The sequence below is a fragment of the Ixodes scapularis genome, unplaced genomic scaffold (assembly GCF_016920785.2).
Source record: "Ixodes scapularis isolate PalLabHiFi unplaced genomic scaffold, ASM1692078v2 PGA_scaffold10__122_contigs__length_95168666, whole genome shotgun sequence".
Classification (NCBI taxonomy): domain Eukaryota; kingdom Metazoa; phylum Arthropoda; class Arachnida; order Ixodida; family Ixodidae; genus Ixodes; species Ixodes scapularis.
Window position 1 is genome coordinate 85,395,938 of NW_024609836.1, and position 23,529 is coordinate 85,419,466.

At 47.8% G+C, this 23,529-nt stretch overlaps 2 protein-coding genes across 2 annotated transcripts; one reads left to right on the forward strand and one right to left on the reverse strand.

Annotated features, from left to right (window-relative positions):
* The first annotated feature begins 613 nt into the window (after positions 1-613).
* Positions 614-15,752, forward strand: LOC8037298 (crooked neck-like protein 1). Its single transcript, XM_029979277.4, has 15 exons — positions 614-796; positions 1,044-1,133; positions 1,233-1,295; positions 1,383-1,474; positions 2,202-2,285; positions 3,261-3,502; positions 4,179-4,357; positions 5,312-5,473; positions 5,992-6,120; positions 6,648-6,860; positions 7,987-8,133; positions 8,495-8,689; positions 10,338-10,493; positions 12,910-13,002; positions 15,475-15,752. The coding sequence occupies exons 1-15, from the start codon at positions 746-748 to the stop codon at positions 15,619-15,621; spliced, it is 2,043 nt and encodes a 680-aa protein (XP_029835137.1). The 5' UTR covers positions 614-745; the 3' UTR covers positions 15,622-15,752.
* A 2,252-nt stretch (positions 15,753-18,004) lies between these two features.
* On the reverse strand, positions 18,005-23,288 carry LOC8037299 (N-alpha-acetyltransferase 20). Its single transcript, XM_002412231.4, has 6 exons — positions 23,096-23,288; positions 22,346-22,370; positions 21,282-21,372; positions 20,415-20,544; positions 19,689-19,825; positions 18,005-18,123 (listed from the first exon to the last, which is right to left on the reverse strand). The coding sequence occupies exons 1-6, from the start codon at positions 23,146-23,148 to the stop codon at positions 18,038-18,040; spliced, it is 522 nt and encodes a 173-aa protein (XP_002412276.1). The 5' UTR covers positions 23,149-23,288; the 3' UTR covers positions 18,005-18,037.
* Between the last annotated feature and the right edge of the window lie 241 nt (positions 23,289-23,529).

Here is a 23,529-nt window from a genome sequence, read left to right on the forward strand (position 1 = left end):
CCGCTCGTGGAGTGCCGGCCGAAACGAACCCGTTCCACGCTGCGAGTGGGCACGCGTGGGCACGAGTGCCGTGAAACGAACTCGCTATAAAACTGCAGGCGTAAAGGTTTCACCGAGCCGATTTCACCCAGTGTCACTTTTCGTCCAGTCATTTTTGCTTTGAGGCCTCTTGCTCTTCTAAGACGTTCCTGTAGCATTAGACTCCAAACCCGAGGTACTTTTGACAGCTAAGTTATAATAATCAATCCAGTGCCGCGTAAATGTCACTTGACCTTTAAAAAAAAAAAAAATAAATCAACGTGCGAAAGACGCGTAGTCACGTGACAAGTTGACAGCGCCGGATTGGCTGGGGAGGCTCATACAACGTTGGGCTCATAGCATCCGCTGCGGTCCATCGTAAGACGAAACGGAAGCCCAGTTTGTCAGGTTTATGTGCCCCGGGAAATGCGTTGTTCGCCATAATTTAGGTTCAATAAAATTAATAAATTATATTTACAGGTTTAATATTTTATATTTTCGCGTATCTGCTGACGTTTTGTTTTTAACCTTTGCTGATGTGAGCCAATAAACGGCACGAGTCGTCTGTAAACTTAACCGCCAGGCGTATGAGAAACATGGCGGCCCGCTTGTGATCGTTGCGTCGAAGCGGGACTCGGTATTTTCAAAGCTTATTTTCATCTTTCAGTCAAGTTTTCGGACAAGTTTAGACTTTGAGGTAACCGCGGAACCCACAGGGACTTTCAAGATGGCAAGTACAAGCGGCGCCAAGCCACAGAAGATACCGAAAGTTGCGAAAGTAAGTACGACTTTCTGCTCTTTGTCGTTTTCAGTGTCGTTTGGGGGAATTTCAAACCATACGTTGGAATTTATGGTGTAAAATTAATCACTACTTTCTAGACAACCTGGGCATTACATTTCTAGTGCCGATCGCTTTCTCATAAACTTTGGAATCAGTACAGACTCGAGTGGTTTTCGTGCGAGGTGAGGTGTTGTCATGAGGTGTGTAATACGTTCTAATGTCGCGTGCTGTTTTTGTGTTCTAGGTAAAAAACAAAACACCGGCGGAGATTCAGATCACCGCCGAACAACTTCTGCGGGAAGCCAAGGAGCGCGATCTTGAAATCCTTCCACCGGTAAGTGTGCGACAGCCTAAGCAGCCGACCGCCCCTGCCACTGTGCGTGACACTTAGCAGAACTTTGACCGAGCGCCTCTTTTTCAACGCACCCCACAGCCGCCCAAGCAAAAAATCTCGGATCCCGAAGAGTTGGCAGAATATCAGATCCGAAAGAGAAAAGTAAGTATTCTTACGAGTTCTTGCTCTCGAGCGTGTGCCTGAATTTCCCGAACCTTAATTGACACGTTTCATCGAATCGTTTGTCAGGGTTTCGAGGACAACATCCGCAAGAACCGTTCTGTCATCAGCAACTGGATCAAGTACGCGCAATGGGAAGAGAGTCAGAAGGAAATTCAGAGGTGAGTTCATGAATTCACGAGAAGCCACGGTTAATGTACAATTCGTCTCGAAGGAAGCGACTCACATTTACCCAGACCATGAGGGTGAGAGACTTTCCACATCAAGCTGCACTTTCGATGGAGGGCGATTTTTAGCGGTCGCTGTCTGGAATACCTCGGGCCTTCATCACCAACCGTGGCCGCTTCATCCTTGACATATTGGCCTAATGGCGTCAATGAAAATATTCTTTTAATTCAGGTTTTGATTCAGCTTATAAGCTAGAACGGGTTAACAAAATAGTTACATCTCGAGAAACTATTTGTGAGTCCCACTCAGGACATTTTTAGCACTTGGAGCCGATAAACTTGCAGACTTTATTGACATTAGCATTAGGGAAAGAGTTAAAGAAGTATTTAACGCATAGCTATGCAGCAGTCCATGGTTTAGCTATACTAGTTTTTTTGCTTATGAACATGTAACACGCTTTGGTCTCGGGACAACTGAGGGAGTTTGTTTGTGTTTGAGGAGCACCTTGGGTGTACTCTGGTAAAAACCCTAGGGACTACTAGGGAAATTAGCCCATTTCCTAGGGATACAGTAAGGTCCTTCGCCATAGAGCTCCTCCGATAAAGAAATCAAGTTTGTTGTCATTGTTTTGTCCTACGATGTTCTGGTCCTGTTCCCATGTCTATTGCACAATATTTACTCTTCTGAGCTGGCACTGACGGTTTACTGTTTCACACGCAGGGCCCGGTCAGTGTACGAGCGCGGGTTGGACGTGGACCACCGCAACGTGACGTTCTGGCTCAAGTATGCCGAGATGGAGATGAAGTAAGTCGTTCTGGTCTCTTTTACTGTTTTCCGGAGTTGGATGGAGCGATCGAGTCCTTTACAGCACAAAGCATAAAGACCTCGGTTAACCTTTTGAGAGTTTTGGTTTGCAGCTCGAAGAATGCTCACGAGTGTCCTTTACTAGCCACATAAATCTCTTACTGCAGCAGCGACCAGTTTGGCAAATTTGCTACTTCACTACTTGGAGTGCTCGCGCCCGATTTGCCTGCATTAATGGATCATGGTCAAAGGGATACTGGAAATATTGAAAGAAAATTAAAGCCTATAAATATCATTAAAAAAAACAAAAAAAACATGAGGGATAAGTAGAAGAAATGAACAAACCAGGTGCTGTAAGTTGTAAGTCAGAGCTTGATTTGGTCTTTTCTACCACTTGTCCTTTGTCTGTTCTTTCGCGGTTTTCATTTTGCCATGCGTCATCAGCTTTCCGCGACTACCTCGGGAGTTTATTGATTTTAAAGTATCGACACTTATTCAAGCAACACTCGTTTGCAACTTTTGTCGGAAGCAACTTAATATTGTCAGTGGCAAATGGTGCTGATGCCAAGTCAAGCTGAAGTAATATTAATTAATACAATTGTGCTAGTTTGAATTTAGCACACATTTATGTGCAGATACTACTTATTTTTAGCTTTAAAGAATAGGAAACTTTCACTGCAAACTTGAGCACCGAATTTAGAAGACTTGGGAATCAAACAAAACTAAACTCCGAAACACGCCCTCAAAATTTGACAAAAAATAAACTTTGGAAACATGGAATCCTAGTTATGAGCAATCATTTTTCATAGGTAGTGCATAGACTTGATCTAGCAAAAATGCTAAAACCTTCTGTCTAGTAGTTATGTGCAGGTGGGTTCCAGGGCTACCTGATAGTTTGTGCCAGTGTTTTGTCATAAGCGGTCACAAGTGGTTCCAGTGCAGTCGGTCACCCGTCGTCCCTCTCCCCTCGGCCAGAAACCGGCAGGTGAATCACGCGCGGAACATCTGGGACCGAGCGGTGTCGATCCTGCCACGGGTGAAGCAGCTCTGGTACAAGTACACCTACATGGAGGAGATGCTGGGCAACCTGGGTGGGGCGAGGCAGGTCTTCGAGCGCTGGATGGAGTGGGAGCCCCACGAGCAGGCCTGGCAGACCTACATCAACTTCGAGCTGCGCTACAAGGAGATCGACCGGGCACGGAGCATCTACGAGCGATATATCCTTTTCCTCGGGGCTGACCAAGCGTTTGTACGGGACACTCGTTTACAGACCTTTTCCGTTTACCCTCGTCCCCAGCCACATAGTTTGTACGTTTGGTACGGGCGGCGAAAAAAAAGGGAGCCGTTACAAATTGGAACGAGTAAATAAATATGGAAGAGATGAAACAAGCAGGATTTACAGTCCTCTCCATACTGGAAGTTCTGCCATTCAGAATGGCGGCGACTGCATGGAAAGTGTCTGTACTCTTGCATGACCTGTGCAGGTGACACAGCGAGGTCGTGCCATCGACATCGACGGCGTTTGGTGCACGCCGACCATGCCGGCACAGATTGGGCCACCAAACTAGAATGCATTGCACGCTCGCTAGTGCGGGCACGGCTTCCCGAGGTCGACTACGGTCGGCACGCTTGTCGGAGAATATTACGAGCTTCTCGGAAGCCGCTCGGTGGCGCGTAGTGTCGAACAAGTTTGATTACAAAGGGGACGGATTTTCAACAGGCAAGGCATGGCTGGCGTAACGTGCCTGACGTAGACCACTGTGTGCCGGTCCAACGAAAATGTCGGACAGCCGTAATGGCAAGTAAAAAAATGGGAAGTTTTGTCACTCTGCAAATAGCGAGCAAAGTTTGGTCGTCTGCAACGGCAGGGTGTCTTCCCTAACTCGGACACACTTGTGATGGTGCACCCCGACGTGAAGCACTGGATCAAGTATGCGAGGTTCGAGGAGCAGAACGGGTACATCTCCAATGCACGGCGAGTCTACGAGCGGGCCGTGGAGTTCTTTGGGGAGGAGTACATGGACGAGAAGCTCTTCGTAGCCTTCGCCAAGTTCGAGGAGAATCAGCGGGAGGTGAGTGGCCGTCCCCGTTTCCTCGTGTGCCATGCGCACGAGCCGTTCTGTTTTGTCGTGGCGGTCGACAGAACTGCTGCTATGCCATTTGCTCTGTTTGGGTCATATGCGGTGAAGCAAATGTGTGGATGTAACTGAAAGCATCGCTGCTTACACTTGGTGAGCCAATCTTTGCAAGGAGTACTTCACGAGTGTTTTCCGTGTCAAAATGTTTTTCAATATCACTTACTTTTTTTCACTTGCGTCTTTTATATTACCCGTAAATATGGCGCTTGTTGCTAATCAACCATACTGTTATTTGGCAACCTTCACCTTTCATTTGTTTGTGCTAGATCCCCCCCCCCCCCCCCTCATGTAGTGCACTTTGTTGAAGTGCTCTTGGAGTCTATAATAAACCGAACTAGACCCAACTAAAACTTTTTTTTGTCGGAGGTTTATTTTGGGGATTGGGTCTACCTTCTGAAATTTGAGAAGATGGCTACACTTATTTCGAGAAATAACGAGGAAATGTTTCAAATTTGAATGCCGTTTGCTGGGTGCAGGTTGACACGTGTTGAGTAACGCTAGCACTTCATTGCGAATCGACGAATGCGCATTGCGAAGTGGCAACTTTGTTGCACGGTTTTGTGGATTTGTGCGTTAGGAATACCCGAATGCAGCTTTGCGGAGTATTGGAGGTTCCGTTAACGTTACATTAACATTAATAATTACAAAATCATGCAGTTTCGACGGATGCTCCAAGTATGTTTGTCCCTTTGAAACTTGAGGAAAGGTAATGGCACGTCATCGCCTTCAAAATTGAATGGTTGGGATCTTTTTTTTTTCTTGCTCCGAATCAAAGGAAACACTTCGACGAGATGGTCTCGAGAATAACCCAGAAAAGTCGGGAGAAGTTCGCGAGGATGGCGAAGCGGGATGGTGCAGGCTTCGAAGAGTTGCTTGTCTCGTTGGCAGCACGACCGTGTGCGTGTGATCTACAAGTACGCCCTGGACCACATCCCCAAGGACAAGGCCCAGGAGCTGTTCAAGAACTACACCATCCACGAGAAGAAGTACGGTGACCGGGCGGGCATTGAGGACGTCATCGTGAGCAAGCGCAAGTACCAGTATGAGGAGGTGAGCCGTCAGTCCCTTCTCATTTTAACACAGAATGTGATCGAAGGATCCTTAAGGAAAGTGTAACGGTATGCCATGGAGACCGTTTCTAAATGTGCAGCACGTGCTTCAGAGGACAATCTGTACAAGAAAGTGGCAAACTGAGATAACAGAAACAAAATTCTAAATGCACCTTAATGGGAATCAGAACTATGACCCCATGTTTGTGGGCTCCACGTTCTTCCACTGCTCTAGTTGGTGAGTGAACGCAAACGCTAGCTGGCTTTGTCTCTGCCACGGTGGTCATTGCTAACTGTTCAGGCCTGTGGATTTGCAACCAGTGTGAAGGTGTATGGGTAAACACGCGCTATCGATCATAAAGATTTACCGAGTCCCCCCCCCCCCCCCCCCTGATTTCTCTGCTTTCCTAATTTAGCAATTCTTGCTCAATCTGCGCCGTGCTAAATAGAATCTGTGCATTAACGTCTCTGTACATTTTTAGTTAATCCTCCACTAATTGTGGCCCGATTTCCGAGCAGCAAATCAAGGAGAACCCCCTCAACTACGACGCCTGGTTCGACTACCTGCGGCTGATGGAGAGCGAGGGGAACGTGGATGCGACCCGGGAGACCTACGAACGCGCCATTGCCAACGTGCCCCTCTCTAAGGTACGTCGTACCGCTGCTACGGCCCCTAAAACGCGCTTTCCAGCCGATGCTCTTGGCATCCCCTGTGCCACCCTTGCTTCATAACCTCCCCCAAATGGCAATGCACAAGTCACATGATCCACCGCAGCCACGTCAATGGCTCCGAGGCAAAGCTCTGGATTACAGATTCCTGGGGGGCAGGTTCGAATCCCGGTTGAGGTTCCCGCAATCTGATGGAGGCTTGTTGCGGAAAAGGCGCCGTGTAATAGAGATTTCGGTTGCACGTCTAAAGAGCCATTAGTTTGGCACGTAAAACCCCCAAATTTGACAGGATCTGCTCCGCGATTCTACGGGTTCTCGCAATCTCGGTGGATGGTTATGGAGGCACTGTCCAAGATGAGTGGACGCAGGCGTCGCTGCCGTTGTCGCAAACGTCTGAGCCAGTCTTTCTGCATTTAAACGAGGATGCGGCGAATGCCCCAGTTTGACGGCTTCTTGCGGGCAGCACGCATTGACGTGGCGTTTGCGGCACCGGCCGTGCGTTGCAGGAGAAGCGGTACTGGCGCCGTTACATCTACCTGTGGGTGAACTACGCCCTGTTTGAGGAGCTGGAGACAGGGGACGCTGGCCGCACCCGGGAGGTGTACAGGGCCTGCCTGCGCCTGCTGCCCCACAAGAGCTTCACGTTCGCCAAGCTCTGGCTCTGGGCCGCATACTTCGAGGTGCGCCAGAAGGACCTGGCCGCCGCTCGAAAGCTCCTGGTGGGTGGATACGCTCGCAGCACGACTCGCTGGCGCCCGCGTTCGGTACTGCCTCGTCTGCGTCCTGTGGAACTTGGCACTGGACTGTGGTGCGGATAGCGTAAAGCTTGCTGCTTACCATAAAATACTAAATAACCAGCGCCGATTCCGCATCTAGCTTTGCTACCTTTTTGGACCGGTGCATGCGCGGCCCGTTCACACACTTGTGTCATTTAGGACCGAGTCGTCGTGATCTCTTATGAGGAGAGAACGCACTCCTATGGGGTGACCCTAAAACTGCGTTTCCCTAGGTTCTTTGCTAATAAAAAGATCAATTGTACCTTTTTTCTATGAGAAAAAGTCTATAAAATTATCTATAACTGCCAAAAGTTTTGCCTACCAAAAAGAATGAAATAAAAAAAAAAAAGGGAAATGTCGGGAAATGTTTTACAGCTACCCGATACATGGCGCTAGTGCGTCGTAAGATAAGTAGTTTTAAGGCCGACAATCGTAACAGTTGTAAGTGTGTGAACCAGCCTTTAAGCTTCACTGCGCTGGTTTTTCAGAGAAGCGGCTGGAGTGGTGGAGCATCTCAGTGAGCTCGGTGGGCTCAGAATTTGGTAGCAGTGGGTGCTTGATGCGTTGACGACGTGCGAATGGCATGTAGAAAAATTTTGATCCGGTCTGGACGTGCCATTCACATATACTTTGCGTAACAAATTTAAATTACCGTTTCTTGAAGAGTTTGTGTGTTCAGACTTCGATCGGGTAATGTATTTCTGGGCACTTGGAAGACATAATCCCGCACCACTGTTAGATTTCAGTTGAGAATGCATTTGCATATGTGCTTATTAATTCTCCAAGCTTTTTAGGGATAGATTAGTAGAATGTTCTTTAAGTGGAACTCTGAACTTTACAAAATATATTTGCTTGTCTTCGTATGTTCAGAAGCGTCTCGCCTTCTGCCAAGTTCAGTATGACTTTGACTAGGTGGCACCTTTTCTAAGTAGGACAGTTTCGACCGGTTCCTCAGGGTTCCACATAAAGACGCGATGCTGTAACCTGGCCTTCCACGACGCGAACTAATCCCAACACGGTTTTACGAAGTGTGGGCGTGCCGTGATGACGACGCGGGCACAATGCGCAGGGTACAGCGATCGGGCTCTGCCCCAAGGACAAGCTGTTCCGCGGCTACATTGACCTGGAGATTCAGCTGAGGGAGTTCGACCGTTGCCGCATCCTCTACCAGAAGTTCCTCGAGTTCGCCCCCGAGAACTGCACCACCTGGATGAAGGTGGGTGGCGAGTCTCTGCGTTCCGCCTCCAGCAGGTGTAACTCCTTTCGCTGAGAGCAGAGTCGGGGGTCACACGAGATAGCGACATTCTCGCATCACATTGGGGTGTCACATACTTTCACACGAGCTAAATTTAGCGGTGCATTTTTCTCTAAATTTAGCGGGAAATCTTACCGGATTTCTAAACGTACAAAAGCTCCCGTCAAGTTTTTTTACCGAGCACAAATCAGGTCACTCGACCGTGTCATCACGTTTTCTTAACGCCTTTTCGCAACGCTTCGGAGACAAAAATTGTCCCTAAAATGCGTTCCGCATTAGAAGGTTCTTTCGCGACCCTTTGGACAACGCCCTCTGTTCTCAGTTTGCGGAGCTGGAGACGATCCTGGGCGACGTGGAGCGTGCCCGGGCAGTGTACGAGATCGCCATTGGACAGCCCCGGCTGGACATGCCCGAGGTCATCTGGAAGAGCTACATTGACTTCGAGATCGAGCAAGAGGAGCCCCAGAGGGCCGCGCACCTGTACGAGCGCCTGCTTGAGCGCACGCAGCATGTCAAGGTGAGGGGGCCTTCCGCCACACTCCGTTTCGCCTCATGTTTGACCCGACGCTACGTTTCGACGAAGCCAATCAGACGGCACCAAAAGTACATTGTTGTGGCACCTTTTTTTTAGTTTCCTATTGTTGGTTAAACCAATTGCGCTCAGAAAAAAAATGCAAGGTTGTGGCACATTCACTGTGCTTGAATGGTTCAGTCGGTGATGGCAAAGGCACAACGGCGAAGCGCGCCATGATTTAGCACATTTGGCGCTGCTCCATTGGCTCCGTCGGATTGTAGTCTTGGCTGCGGTCGTACTTAAAGTGAGACGGTGTATGGTACCGGAGCACGGAGCCGACCCTCGGTAAGATGCAATAGTAACCGGCAAGGTGAGTATGGTGGGGAGGGGCTTTAGTTGGCTCCGGCGTGAGCGTCTTACTTCGGACAACGCCTGGGCGTCTCTCGAGTGCACGGCCAAAGTGGAGCGGAAGGCAAGGAGCGCGGGCTGGAAGCCGGGTGGTTCAAACACGCCCTGCTGTTCTCGCTCTTGGAGTTCCGGAGAATCCAGCCTACCCTAAATGCGGTGCACTAAAAGTATCTTAGTTTTTACTTTTATGAAACGAGGAAGTATACCTAAAGTATGTTTTCAGTATCTAAAGTATACTTTTGTTGTACTTCAGGTTTTAGCTGAGCGGTCCGCACATCAACCCATTCTGGTAACTAAGGAGTGCGTACCAAAAGCGTGCATTTAATATACTGAACTAAAACTAGGGGGGGATCGGTGGCCGAGTGGTCTAGCGCACACCAGCTCGGAGCACGTGGAGCGAAAGCTCGCGCTGCAGAACTCAGGGATCCTGGGTTCGAGCCCCACCCCTGCCCGTTTCGATCTGGATGAGCATCGTACCGGCGTGCGGTCGTGTATCACTACTGCGTGACGCACGTTAAAGACCCCAGGCTAGCGGCTGTACCGCACTGGCTAAATTTCTCATCTACAGCTGGGAGACTCGTCGCCCCTGTGAGGCAGACCAAGTTCTAGGCTGTATAAACACACACACAACCCAATTTTTTTTTTTTTTGAACTAAAACTATACTTTAATTAACCATATTTTCAGGTCTACACTTACACCCCCCTATTAACAGCCGTTTCCACAAAAATGTTGTTACATATGTCGCACCTACGTGTACTTGCGCGGTCGGTGTGGCAAGACCGCGTCAACAAGCCCGCATATGCGCATCGTGATCGCGATGTATGCGCAAGCGGGAACCAGTTTTAATATTCTCACCAACGAATTGAGTAAGAAACATAGCCCCTGTGGCAAATTTGTCCATTTATCATCCCTACTTGTAGTAAAAAAATTCATGCAAGCCACGTCGTTGTACGAGACGCACCGACGGAAATTTTGGAAAAAGAAAAGCGACTTAAACATTGGCAAGTACGGTAACTTAGTATATTTTCAGTGTATGACTTTTTACCAAGAGTGCATCAAGGGAAAACAATAACCCATTTGCCCGTTCACGAACGGGTCTGCTAAGTTTCGTTCGATCATTTGCACGGGGCTGCCATTTTGCAGCCATAGATTGCAGCGATGTTGGTCCTCCAGGCACATTCGGTGGCCCCGGTCCAGTTATGGGTAGGCGTGCCTTTGCGGATCAACGTTTGTCTTCGGCAGGTTTGGATCAGCTTTGCCCACTTCCAACTGAACTACGGTGGGGAAGACCCCGTGCCCCTGGCGCGGACCGTGTACGAGCGTGCCAACAAGCAGCTGCGGACCTCCGAGGAGAAGGAGGAGAGGCTCATGCTGCTCGAGTCCTGGTCCGAGTTCGAGGTGAGCGTGGCTCCGTCCTCCGTGCCAACCTCGGTGTTGCGGAATGTTTCTAGTATGGCACGTGCGACGTGTCTCCAGCTGGTGCGTGTACCTACCTGTCTTGCCCATGCATCGAAAGTGGTCCCCTAGCGGCAATGGATTGCCTACCTTTTAAGTGCACCGTCCAGTTGCACCTCCGCAAAATCACATTGCAATCTGTTCAGCAACTGATTTATAAGGTCCACGCATTATAGTAGTAGCCTGTGCAGTAGTGATGCTAACAGGCACCCTGTTGAGGACCAGCTTTTGCAAACAGCTTGTCAGCAGTTTAGTACTAGTACCAAATAAATTGTTTTTGTTCTTGTAATACATGTGAGTTGGCTCCACATCATAATACAATAGACCCGCATTCATTCAAGCTCCAGGAAGCCACAAATTTCGTTTGAGTGATCAGAAATTTATCTAAATATGTTGCGAGATAAAATTATGATGTGCACTTGGGATGGCCACACACGCAAAGCATATATTTGCTGATTTCCTCTACACAGACCTACTAATCATAAACAGATATATGCCACACATGAAACCTTGGTGAAATGTACGAGGTAAGTTTATTCATCCCACAAAAATGTTGTCTGTTGCAGAATGTTTAGACAGCACATGACACCTGAAAACAAAATTGGGTTTGTTGATCCAACGAAAAAGTTGACTATTGTGAACTATTAGCCCTGTTGTGCAGACTTCTTGGCGAGCTCCGGTTCACTGCGGAGAAGCAACACTCGCAGAAGCGAGCTCTCTGGGTGTTGGTAAGAAGTGCGCTTAATAGGGCTAGAGGCAACCAAAATTTCAAAATTTTGGTTGTTCCGATATGTTTTTGATGTATTTATAAAAATGCTTAATTCAAACGGCGTTTTCGTGTAATTCATACTTTTTGTTTTCCCTGCCCCGTTGAGCGCGCTTCTTACCGAGCATCGGTGCGCCGTGGAGAAGCAACAACCGCAGAAGCAAGGTCCGCATCCGTTGCTTCTCCGCAGTCACCAGTGCTCAGCAAGAAGTATGTTACAGTGTAGACCGCATATAACGTATGTCGCGGGAGTCACGAAAATCTGCACTATAAGCGGTACCGCGCTATAACCAAAACATCAATTTTTCAGGCCAAAATGCAAGCCATGAGACAACTTACCTTTGTGAAAGAATTTATTTTATGTTAGATGAAAAATAAAGCTTAGTTTGAGGAAAGTGTTTATTTCACCAGACTAGTGCAGTTCTGTCTCAAGTGTGTTACACATTTTGAAAGAAATGAGCGGCTTTTGCCTGGCGCAGCCTTTTAACGGCGTCGCAGGTTGCGGATGGACGTTGTGAGCGTTCAGGATTGCTAACTCTAATCACTTTTCTCCGGAGATGAAAACGCGTGAAAATTCGCATCCTTCGTACGGTCCGCGCCAGTAATACCTTGAACTTGAGCACACGCATGAAATGCGCCAAATAAGAAATCCGGGCGATGTTCAAGGACACAAATGCTTAGAAAGCACCACTGTAGTCAAAGTAAACAAACACGACGACACGGGCGTTTCTGCCGTCTTGAGAGCGCCGCCACGACATCGCCGCACGAGTAGGTGGATCTTCCCTTCTAGTGCGTGCTGGGTTATCATAGCGACACACAACGAAAATTCACAGTCAAGGATAGCGCTTTTACGCGGAACGATGAGATGAACGCCACCTACGACGACGATCACAACCGACGCCATGTTTGCGGATAGAAGCAGCCGGCCCGCGACCGGCATGCAACGCGCGCGAACACTTCTCGACCTGCGATTGGTCTGTCGTTGCGGTTGTTTGTTTCGTTTGTTTCCAACGCAGCGGAGGGACGCACGCACGTGGACGACACGTGCGTGCGTCCCTCCGTCGCTATGGCAACTGAAGCCTTTCGCTTCTCCCCGCTTCTTCGAGCAACTGCCCCGCGAGTGCCGCTCGCGGCTCGCGCCGTCAGCGCCGTTATCTAGAGTCGCACAGGGAAGCGTGCTCGCAGCTCCGGTCGTCGGCGCGGCCGGCGGGCTGTGCCAGAAACCGCACTATAACCGGTATTTCCCTTCGCGCGCCTGCATTTTAAGCGGTATGTAATTACATGGAGTTCTATGGGAGGCGAACTGGTGGTTTAAAAAAGCCGCGTTATACCCAGTCCTGCACTATAAGCGGCTACGTTGTAAGTGGTCTATACTGTAAATGGGGAAACAAGAACTAAAAGTAGGAATCACACGAAAACGCCGTTCGAATTAAGCATTTTTATAAATACATCAAAAACGTAGCGGGACAATTAAGCTTTTGAAATTTGTTTGAATTAACCTAAGGTATGAAATATCAGAGTTTTAATTACCGCGAGCCTACTGTAATGAGACATCGGCCGCTCAGTGTTTTTACTTTTTTTCCTCGGTGCCAGGCCCACCACGGGGACGAGCAGAGCCAGGAAGCGGTGGCGAAGCAAATGCCCAAGAAGGTCAAAAAGCGCAGGAAGATTGTCGGGGAAGACGGGGTAAGACCGGCTTGTCGACAATACCGTTTTTGGAACTCGCTCCGGCAGTTGCCACGGGCCTTACAGGGCCAGTGCCTGCTGTGGAGCGTCTGCAAGTGTGCAGCTTTCCCGGGGAATTTCGTTGGCCACTATGGGGTGCTCTCCCCCGAGGCATCTTTTCTCTCCACTTTTTTTCTATTGCACGCACAGCCTGTGACAAGGATCTACTCAATTCTGTTACGTGTGCAAATCTTGATGATGGGACTTGGAACTAAGCGCAGCAAATACTCCACTGCTTATCGCTCCAACGCAGATTCATTTATAAACTTTTCCATTCTGTAAATATATTGCCGAATGGAACTTCCGGCTTTGTAGATCATTTTGTGTGTTTGGGAGTGTTTATGTATTCAACGAGCTTAACATCTTGCTCTGACCTTGTGACTTGCAGTGTTTTGAGTTAATAAATAAAATTAAAAAGCACATAGATACCATGACTGAGAAAAGTTGAGGTTAATAGCTCCAAATATTGATACAGCTGCTAAAGCTAGTAAGCTTTAGCAGCTGCTAAAGCAAAATGGCGCCATTTTGCGCCAGACACATCTGTCTGCGCCATCGTGCGCCATGTTGCAGAAGCTGGGCCACAGCCAGTACCTCGCGCCATTATGCGCCAAATCATAAAACGTGCGCCAAAAACATTTTTATTTTTTTGTCTTGGTTTCGGTTTTATTGACTCGATTGGCAACAATGAGCACGTTTAGCCTGGTCGGCCTTGCAATCCTTTGTTCTGTTTATTCTTCCTGTGTATCCCGAGTCAGAAGTGCGCGAAAAAACTCGGATTCTAAGCGCTACACCTCCTGCGACTCAATTGTTATTCTTCAACTATAAGCGGTTAAGCAAGTCGGCCGAGGTGAGGTCGAGTCGTTAAGCATCAGATTGCCTGAGGCTCTGTGGCCCGGAATCCGGACGTCAGCCAGTTGAAAACAAATGAGCAAAAAATTTCTTTTAGTACTTCATCGTTAGAAGTTGGAACCACACTCTCACAAGATAAATCGTGATTTGATAGAACTGAAACGCGGTCCAATCCGAAACCTTGCCAGCCAGCAGCTCTTACGCGAGTAGCAGATCTACTCTGCATACATTAACCTTGCTCCTGCTTATCACTTCAAATACGATAACTTTGTTAATCGTAGTCTGCTGCTTCGATATCGAGTTGCACAATAGGATAAACTTGAAATTTGTTGCCCTTTCCCTCCGTGCAACTGTACGTCCGTTGCTTACGCACGTCACGTGGTTCGCACATATAATTACTATGTCGAGCACGTGTGGGTTGTGCGATAAGCAGTGCTGGTTTGCATTTTGAGCAGCTGAAAGCCACTCAGAAAATATCAAGGACGCTATCTTCAGAAACATGGGGTACTTGCTTTTTGATTCTCATTAAGGCTCACAAAGTTTCAAGTTTTCGCATCTGTTAGACTGTTATCCCTTCTTCCTAGGTCCCTAACAACTCATGTTCATCTGTGCTGCTAAGCATGATTGCAATTTCAATCATGCTTAGCAGCACAGATGAACATGAGTTGTTAGGGACCTAGGTAGATGGGATAACAGCCTTGCTTGTCTAAGACACAAGCTGAAGTGCAATGAAAGCTGATCTGAGCTGCTCCTAGCCTGCTCCAGAACATAGTTTTAGCTGCTCCCAACCTGCTCCAAAACAGCTGTTTCAGCTGCTCCCGTGGCTGCTCCCAAGTACATTTCATGAGTTCCACCCCTGTGATGTGGTGAAAATAGTGATTTATAGCAAGGGTAGAGTGCTATGGGGTAAAAATATGAATATAGTGAAGGAACATTGTGGCTACAAGCTTGTAATGCTGGTGTTTAAGGTATTGCTGATGAAGTGAACATATTGATGTGGTAAAGTGCACCTTACCGTAGCAAAAATATAGATATTGCAAAGACAGTTTGCTCGCTAAACTTATAATGCTGGTACAGGATTTTGAGGTAGGTATCAGTATAGGTAAGATACTTTCGAGTTATAAAAGTAGGAGTGTAGCATTGAATAGTTGCAGAAAAGTCAATTGAGCGAGTGCAGGTGTTTTAGGTGTTAACAAAGTAAAAATGCTATTTTGAGCTGGTTTTACATCGGAGACACTCTACCATCTCTCAAATAAATAAAAAACTTTGGTAACCTTTATTGATTGACTACATCCATACCTACGAAACTATCGGCGCAGGAATTAAAGGAGTCATTTCAGAGCCCAAAGATGGCAAAAAGTTTTAAGAAGTTGTTTCACATGTTTCACAAAAAATTTTCGACCCCCCCCCCCCCCCCCCCCCCCCAAAAAAAAAAAAAAAATTTATGGAAAGTGCAAGTGTTTCATGGCTACCTGATGGATGGTGTGTTCTCTCGTAAGAGGTTTTAAGGCACACAGTCACGAGCGTAGTAACCAGCCCTTAACACTGGCGACGACAAATGGTGATGGACGCATTCCCTTTTAGACGGAGGCCGGCTGGGAGGAGTACTTTGACTACATCTTCCCGACGGACGAGGCGGCCAAGCCACACCTCAAGCTGCTCGAGATCGCCAAGAAGTGGAAGAAGCAGCAGCAGACCGAAGACGACCAGGGGGAGGAGGGCCAGGAATGAGAGCTCTCTCGGACCATGGTGTACATACGGGCGTGTACATACGATGCGGGCACTACATTTTTACGGACAATGAACGAAGGCCCCGGCCAGTGCCGACCAAGCGGCCAAAGCCGAGGCACGTTTCGTTGCGACGTGGCTTCCGGGTCGTTCGTTTCTTCGGCGAACGTAACTTCGCAGGGTGTGGCTGGGTCACTAGGCGTTCGGCGAGTGGCGTCACCACGAACCACGGGCCGCGTGACGGTGGAGATACACGACCGCAAGCCGGTACGACGGTCGTCCAGATCGGGCAGGGGTGGGGATTGAGCCTGGGATTCCCGTTTTCTGCTACACGAGCTCTAATTCTGAGCTGGGGTGTGTTAACGCACACGGCCACCGATACCCCCCCCCCCCCCTACCCCTGGGAACGCTGGACAAAGGCTGGCTCGCAGCTGGCATCTATTAGTGAAAGAAGAAACGAACAGCGAAATAAAGCGAGGAATAAACAAAGGAAATAAAGAAGTGTATTCTCACACTTTTTTTTTCACGGTGTTGTTTTTGTTTTTCTTTCCTTTATTTCACTGCCCGTTTCCTCTTTATCTATGTCGGCTGTGAGTTGGAGATTTTTTTGTCTCGTGTTCCTTTACCTTGCCCAGTCCTTTTGTGCCCCATTTTTTGTAGTGTTTGGTGGTCACCAACTTGCCCAACTTACTGTTTATGAATATACCTTTAAGGACCCTAATAGAAGTGTTGCATAAGGGAGGGCTGTACTGGGCAAACGACACGTGCGAACCATGAGCAAGGTGCAGAGCGAGAAAAAAATATCGTAGGGCATTCAAAAGAGACATTCTATGCTTCTCTTTCAGATGCTGGACAAACTTTTGAGAATGCGTAAAATACTAAGCCCACACATGCTACACCGTTCTTTCCAATAATGAATACAAAACGGGCTCGTAACGAAAGAAACCGCTACACACGGGCCCACATTTCGATCCCGGTCTAGCAACTGCACTTCTTTTTTAGGACCAAGTCTCGCAAATAAAACTTCTAAGTGGAGATTAAAACAGCCATGATGCATACCATGGTTTCTGCACAGTTCAAAGGCCACACTTGCGTTTGCTTAGGACCGAGTTCTTGCAATCTCTTACGATGAGAGAACCACTGATCTCTATTGTCATTGAGATCAGTGGAGAGAACACACAGGCACACTGGTGCCACCTATGAGGCAACAATATAACTTCCTTTCACTCTAGCCAAGGTTTTGTGGTAACTACAAGATCAAGTGTATCTATGTTAAATTGTTGTTTACAACATTGTCAAAAGTTTTCCGAACCAAAAAAGAATGATGCGCGAAAAACAAAACGGGAAATATACAGAAACTGAGTCTTCCACAGCTACTCAGTAGATGGCACCAGATCTGTTCTCGTAAGAAATTTTAAGTTTTAAGGCACAGTCATAAGCAGACGCAAGTCTGTGAACCAGCCTTAAAGGCTTATTCACACGATGCATCTTTTCAACGCGCAACAGTTTAGTGAAACTGAGATTTCGCAAAATTGGCCCGCTCACACGTGGAGTTTGATGCGCAAAACCTGCGACATATTGACTCGCAAGAAATTCGCCAAAACTTGTCATCTGCATCGGGAATATAAAGCGCTTCGCATCGAAATGATATGAAGTATGCACAGTGTGAAGAGGCAGTCTGGTTTATTGATACCAATCTATAAACTTCGTCAGTTTCGTCTCTCTGGGTTTACCAGACCTGCCAAACCCGGGAAAGACCGCGAACGTCAAAGAACAGGCTGATGATCTCAAAGTATTTCGGACATTTTTGCACCGCTAAAAGATAAGTTATCCCCAGTCATCATGTTTACGTGCAGTGCTTGCACTTGTCGCGACTGTTAATGAATCTGCACCGCGCCGCCAACCTGTACTGCTAACCCCTATCGCCCTTACACACTGCTCCTCCGCTTGTCGCTCGACGCTGTTTCGTCTCTCTTCTTGGCTTTGGCCAAACATCAGACTCCTCTAAAAGCTCGCTCTGCCTCGGTGGTCAGACGTCATAGCAATGTCAAGCGGTCATTGGCGGCGTCCATGTTTCTCCTTCAGTTGATTGATGGGCCTCGGCGAGGTTTCGGAAAATATAGCGCTTCAGAAGCGAGGAGCAAGCGCAGAGTTTTTCAGTGGCGAGCCACTTTTTTGGTCACGTTCACCCAGGGCGTCTGTTTCCTGAAACCTAGTTTTGTGATACAATGTTTGCCAACAAGCTGCACTGTGTGAATAGACCTTTAGAGGAACAAGCTTATTGAGCAGTTGCCATACTCTATCTTTCAGTGAGAGAAATCGTGCGTGAAAATGTTGCCTGGCAGCCACATGCAATACCAGAAAACGTCCTCGCGGAAGCACCACGCAGTTTCGCAAGCCCGCCGTTTATTATACAATGTCAGTCTACGTCTTCTGGACGTACAGGGTGGGCCAAGGGTATCACGGATTTCTTCTCGACGTCCCTCGAGAGTGCTTTCCGCATGTCTGGAAAAAAACATGGAGTGCATTCTTGCGGGCACTCTAATGGAGCTAGGGTAACTAACTATAAGCACTCTGGTTAGTGTAATAACTTACAATCTTGCTACCTAAGAATACTTATTGAGTTACAAGTAATAGAAGGCACTCTTATTCCTAAAGAATGGAATGCTTATTTACCATACACAACTTTATTTCCGCGGGCTCAGTATTTTGCGTGCAAGTGCAAGTTTTGGGAATATTCCGCAGATATAAATTTTGCGATTTGGAGCGATACGATATGTATTCATTACCGTGGAATGATATCCCCGTGAGGTAAATTTTTTTTCAATAACTTTCGAGCCACAAAATAGGCAAAAATCGAGTCGTCTACGATAATTCATTTCACCTCAAGGGCTTGCAGAGAAAGGGGCTGCTCCGTTTCCGAGATACCGCATTTCGTCTACGATGGACTGCAGCAGAGACTTCAAGCCGTCAAAGCCAACCGAATGCCGCGCGAGTGATTCGCGTGGCTTTTGGGAAGGGGTGGCGACGCCGGGCACATAATCGCGTAATACGTTACCACCGCCAGATTGGCTGCGATGGCTCGTAGCATCTGCTTCGGTTCGTCGTAACGCGGAAGAAACGGAGCTCGGTCAATACCACTTTGAAGACAAGGCCTGCGCTCAACGTTTCGTTAGTAAATCCCCTTCCCACCTCAAGGGGCAAACGGGCCGAAGCGTGATGAAAGTACAGGCCACGTGACAGCCACGTCGCATTTACTGGCGCGGCGACTGCTGCAACACCATCGAGATTGCCCATCTTAACAGCCTATTAATGGGAGCTTGTGCAACACCATCGAGATTGCCGTTCTTAGCGTCCTAGTAATGTGAGCTCGTTCTGAGCATGACCACTGAAGCAGACGATGGTGTCCATTAGGGCTACCATGGGGGCACCGAGGGGATCTACTAGTGACGGCGTTTAGAGAAGGAAATGCACAGCCCTTGTGTTCTAGATGGTATTGGTATGGTACACTGTGTTTCAAATAGGAGTTAGTGCCAACAGGGATTAGAACAGCACCAAAAGATTTGATTGGACACTTTTCTTTTTGATCTCGTACCACAAGAGTGGTTGAGCCACTGACAGTACGCACCACTAAGGCGCCCAAAAGCGTTCTCCGACCAGTGCATTTAGCGCCTCATTCCGGTTACGCATCGAAAGTGTTCTCCAAGTTCCAACAAAGGACGTCCCAGAAACCAGCGTCACGCCGTCGTTTGTCACAAACCTAATGGTTGCACATAAAAGCTTTGAAAAAAAAAAAGTGAGAGAGATGGCGTGCCATTGCCATCGTTGTGGCGTCCCAACTTCCGGCTGCCGAGGCTTCCGTGGACCATCGAGCTGGAGAACAACCTGTGGCAGAACTGGCGTCCGCCACGTCCACCCGTGATACTGCCAGCATTGCGACTGGTGACACTTCTACAACATTGTCTGGGTGGAAATCGAGGGAGCGCTTTCGTATACGCTGTAAATGCACCGGTCGGAGATGAATTCCGGGCGGTCTATGCACCGCGCAGCGAATCGGGAGGTGCACTCACCGAAGGCGTCCTCGTCGGGGTCTCCGAAGTAGTACTCGAGCACCCTCCTGTAGACACTATAGCCCAGCCGCTTGTACATGTCCACCGCCACCTTGTTGGACACCCGTACAAACAGGTCCACAAAGTAGGCCTGCTTCCTGGAGGGGAGGCGGGGGACAACGGGAGATTGTAGTGGGCCTTTGACAAACTCGCATCTGCTTAGGAACAAGTTCTTGCGATCTCTCACGACCCTGGCATGCTGGCGTCATCTACGAGATGGCCCTAGAAATGCATTTCCCTAGAGCAAAGGTTTTGCACTATCTGTGAGGTCAAATGTATGCACTACTCCTAGAAGAAACAACTGTTTATAACAATGTCTAATATTTTTCAAGCCCCCCCCCCCTTCTTCCTTTGCCCCAAAAAAGCGAAAAAAAATAACAAAAATATATAGATTTATATATACCATATTTTCCAATGTGTAAGACGCACATTTTTTTCAAAGTTTTCGGCGGTGCATCTTGTACACAGGTGCGTCTTATACTAATTTTTACTTAGAAACTTGCGAAAATGGGGGCTGCGTCTCATATATCGGAAAATACTGTATACGGAACTTGGGAAGTGTTCCACAGCTGCCCAATAAATGGTGCCAATGTGTTCTCTCGTCGCAAGAGATTTTAGACGGTCGTAAGCAGTGTGTGTGAACAAGTCATCAGGACCGTGGTACGATGTACCGTGATGCGAGCTTACTTTTCGGATATGTGCTCCAGTCCGGACATGAGTGTGGCGGCGACGCCCAGTTTCCGGTACTCCGGTGCCACAGTCAGGGCAGTCACGTGACCGTGCCAGTTGCCCTGGAGACCTTCCGCCTTTCCCATGACTGCAACCGAAACGGCATTAGTTGGGACGCCGTTTAGCTTCTATAAACACTAACTGTACTCAAGAAAGTTTTCCGTCAAGAAATTAAAGATGTTCGAAGAAATATGAGTCGCAATGGAGACTTTAGTATTAAATATGGCCGTTCCGGAAACAGCCTTTACTTCAAGTGCAGACTCTTTCCGAAATGTCTGTGTTATAAAAGCATCCGTTGTTATTCAAATTTTTTTGAACGCTATAAAAACATGAGCAAGGTCTCGTACGGAGTAAGACAGTTGGCACGAACGAGCGATCGGCAGATATTCAGGTTTCTCTCTTGTGACTGGTAGACTACCCTCAAAACTAGTAGCGTGGCTGAAGGTCCTGGGCCCTAACTTGGGTGGTATGAAGCTCTGCGTTGGTCAATACCACCTCTTGGCGAAATTTGAAAAAGCAGCAATGTTCGTCGCACATTGGGCGTCTTTGGCATTCATGTAGCATTGTTTAGCAAACAAATGCCCGAGCATTTCGAGAAGTAGAGACGGCACTCTTTTGTTTCCTTTTTGCTTTGGTTCTCTGTAGTGCTCACAATGAGCACTTCACATTGCTAAAGCATTTACATTGCATGTTATAAACAAAATATCTGCTTTTCAAACCCACACAAACCCAGTTAACGTCGAGAATGCTTTTTGATTGGGAAGTGTCGCAAAACGAGGCCGAGAGCCAAGTCGGCTAATTGAAAGGGTACAAAATGTGGCGTACTGTAACCCATGATGTCACCATTGGGAGATTCGGCGACCTGGAAGTACTCCGGCCAGTGAGCGAGGTACTGGAGGTAGAAGGAGAGTCCGTACTGGGGCTCTGTCAAGGACTGTCGGGCAGAGGCCTCTGCGGTGTGGAGGAATTTCCAGTGCCTCCCGTAATGGGAGCCTGCCTGCGGCCCCAGATCTTGCGACATTTCGGGGTATGAAAGATTCAGAACAGGTTTGCGTCGGGTGTCATAACAACACCGATCCTACATTGCGACTCTCATGTTGTAAGCTACGGAGCTGTAAAGCAACCGATTAAAAGTGCATAAGCCACTGTGATTAGTTTCGATTCCGGTAACTACAACGTAGGGTCCAAAAGTTTAGGGACTTTGTCTGTACGGCAACAGATGCATATAGCAGACCAATGGTAATTATTTGCTTGGAGTACAGCATAATCCTGCAAAACGTTAGTAGCGAAAGTGTGCGAATACTAGGCTCGTTCTAATTACCTGCACCTCTGGAGAAAAGTGTAGGGTTGTGTACTTCCAGTATGTGTATTTATTTATTATTTATTTTGAATACCCTCAAGGCCAGTTGGCATTACAGAGGGGAGTGGGGGTTAGTAAGGCAATTACATATAATGCTCCGAAACAAGATGCCGTCGCTGATGGTGACGATATTCTCCGGGAGGTTGTTCCAGCTCACAATGGAGTCTGGATACAACTGGAAGTACACAGCCCTATGCTTTCCTGCACCGGTGTGGGTGCAGGTAAATCGAACGAGCCTACTGTTTCAAATTGAATAACACGGTTTCATCCCTAGCTTCTACATTACAAATGGCTTAAGCTCAGCTACTTGATTCGAGCAGTGTTCGCACACCTTTAGTAATGGGATACATTAGTAGAAATACAACTGCATGTGTAGCTTGGCTGCATTTCAGCTCGAGCAACAGCGACTTTGTTACTTTTTAGAAAAAAGCTTCTACAGCTCTGCCACAAAGCCTGGGGGTTCCCAGAGGCCTAGCTGTCGCACGTTCTCCCTCTTTGGTGGTTGTCGTCGCTGGCCCGCAAAGGATACTGTTTCGGTGAGGGGGTCTAGGTTGCTGGAACCAAATAAAACAAAGAAATAGGAGTGAGGCACTTTCTTTGCAAAAGTATACAATTGAGCCAGTTTGCCATGTATGAGACTATTTGAAATCAGATCTCCTGCAAGCCTCGGAGAGGAAGCTGCAGTTTTGCTAGGCAACTTAGCTTCTTAACTAACTTGCTGAAATATTGGCTGCTCTGAGGCTTCCAGTTATTACGTTTCTCGTTCTGCGATGTGTTGGGGATTGCATCCGTCTGGTCCTGTTGAAATATACGTAGATTTGCAACAATTCATGAAAAAATCGGATGAAGCATGGCTACTTTTTTTTTTTTTTTTTTTTTTCTTGCACACGCACAAAAACATGTGAATGATTCTTTTCCTTACATTTCGCGCTAGGAAGACTAGCGCTGGAGGACAGGGTGATAAAGTGCCGTGAGCTGATGCAAGCTGGCCAACTGTAGAATAGGATCACTACAGAGTATTAATTTGACAAATCTCTAGCAGCGTAACTTCGAAACTACGCGACGTCTTCACCTATTTGCACCGTTCCGACGTTCAACGCGTGATGTGTTAATGGTTCGTCCCAAAAAGCGGGTGCCATAAATACTAACTGACGAAAATTTAATAACAATTAGCGTTGGATCTGGGTGTTGTAAAAAAAGGAATCCGCACAAACTGCTTCAGATGCCAAGACCCGAACACTGTGGAAATAACGTGGGCAAAACTTCCCCCGGAACTCACACGTTATTAAACAGGAACAGATCGTCGCACGTGAACTGGCGTATCGTTGTCATTTCTTTCGCGTTTGTAGATGCCCCGAACTTTGTAAAAACAAACTTTAAGTCGAATGCTCCAACCCCGAGCAACGCAACGATGTTCACGCTTCCATCGCTTCCATCACTTCCATGCCGCAAACCGGATGGATGGGTGAATGGACTTTAACGTCCTTACTGGATGTACATACACCCTTTATAATGGGCCGTAGCTTGCGCCATCTAGCCTGACCTTCGTCAGCATCGTCGCATATGGGACGATGTTGATGAAATACCCCGGAGAGTAGGGGTGTCGCGAACCGGCCGCGGTTCGAGTTCGACCAGGTTCGACTTTTTCGAACTTTTGGTAGAAATTCGACGAACCTTCTATCGAGGTTCGACTTGTGTGCGCATGCGCGACAG

Bases quoted from the DNA above. Each gene is read 5' to 3' on its own strand.
- LOC8037298 (XM_029979277.4), top strand. From the start codon at position 746: ATGGCAAGTACAAGCGGCGCCAAGCCACAGAAGATACCGAAAGTTGCG. The intron at 2,286-3,260 runs GTAAGTCGTTCT...CCCCTCGGCCAG, and splicing joins TATGCCGAGATGGAGATGAA to AAACCGGCAGGTGAATCACG. The intron at 8,134-8,494 runs GTGGGTGGCGAG...CTCTGTTCTCAG, and splicing joins ACTGCACCACCTGGATGAAG to TTTGCGGAGCTGGAGACGAT.
- LOC8037299 (XM_002412231.4), bottom strand. From the start codon at position 23,148: ATGACAACGATACGCCAGTTCACGTGCGACGATCTGTTCCTGTTTAAT. The intron at 20,545-21,281 runs GTACGCCACATT...TTTCGGTTGCAG, and splicing joins TGGTGACATCATGGGTTACA to TCATGGGAAAGGCGGAAGGT. The intron at 19,826-20,414 runs GTAAGCTCGCAT...CCTCCCCTCCAG, and splicing joins CTGGAGCACATATCCGAAAA to GAAGCAGGCCTACTTTGTGG.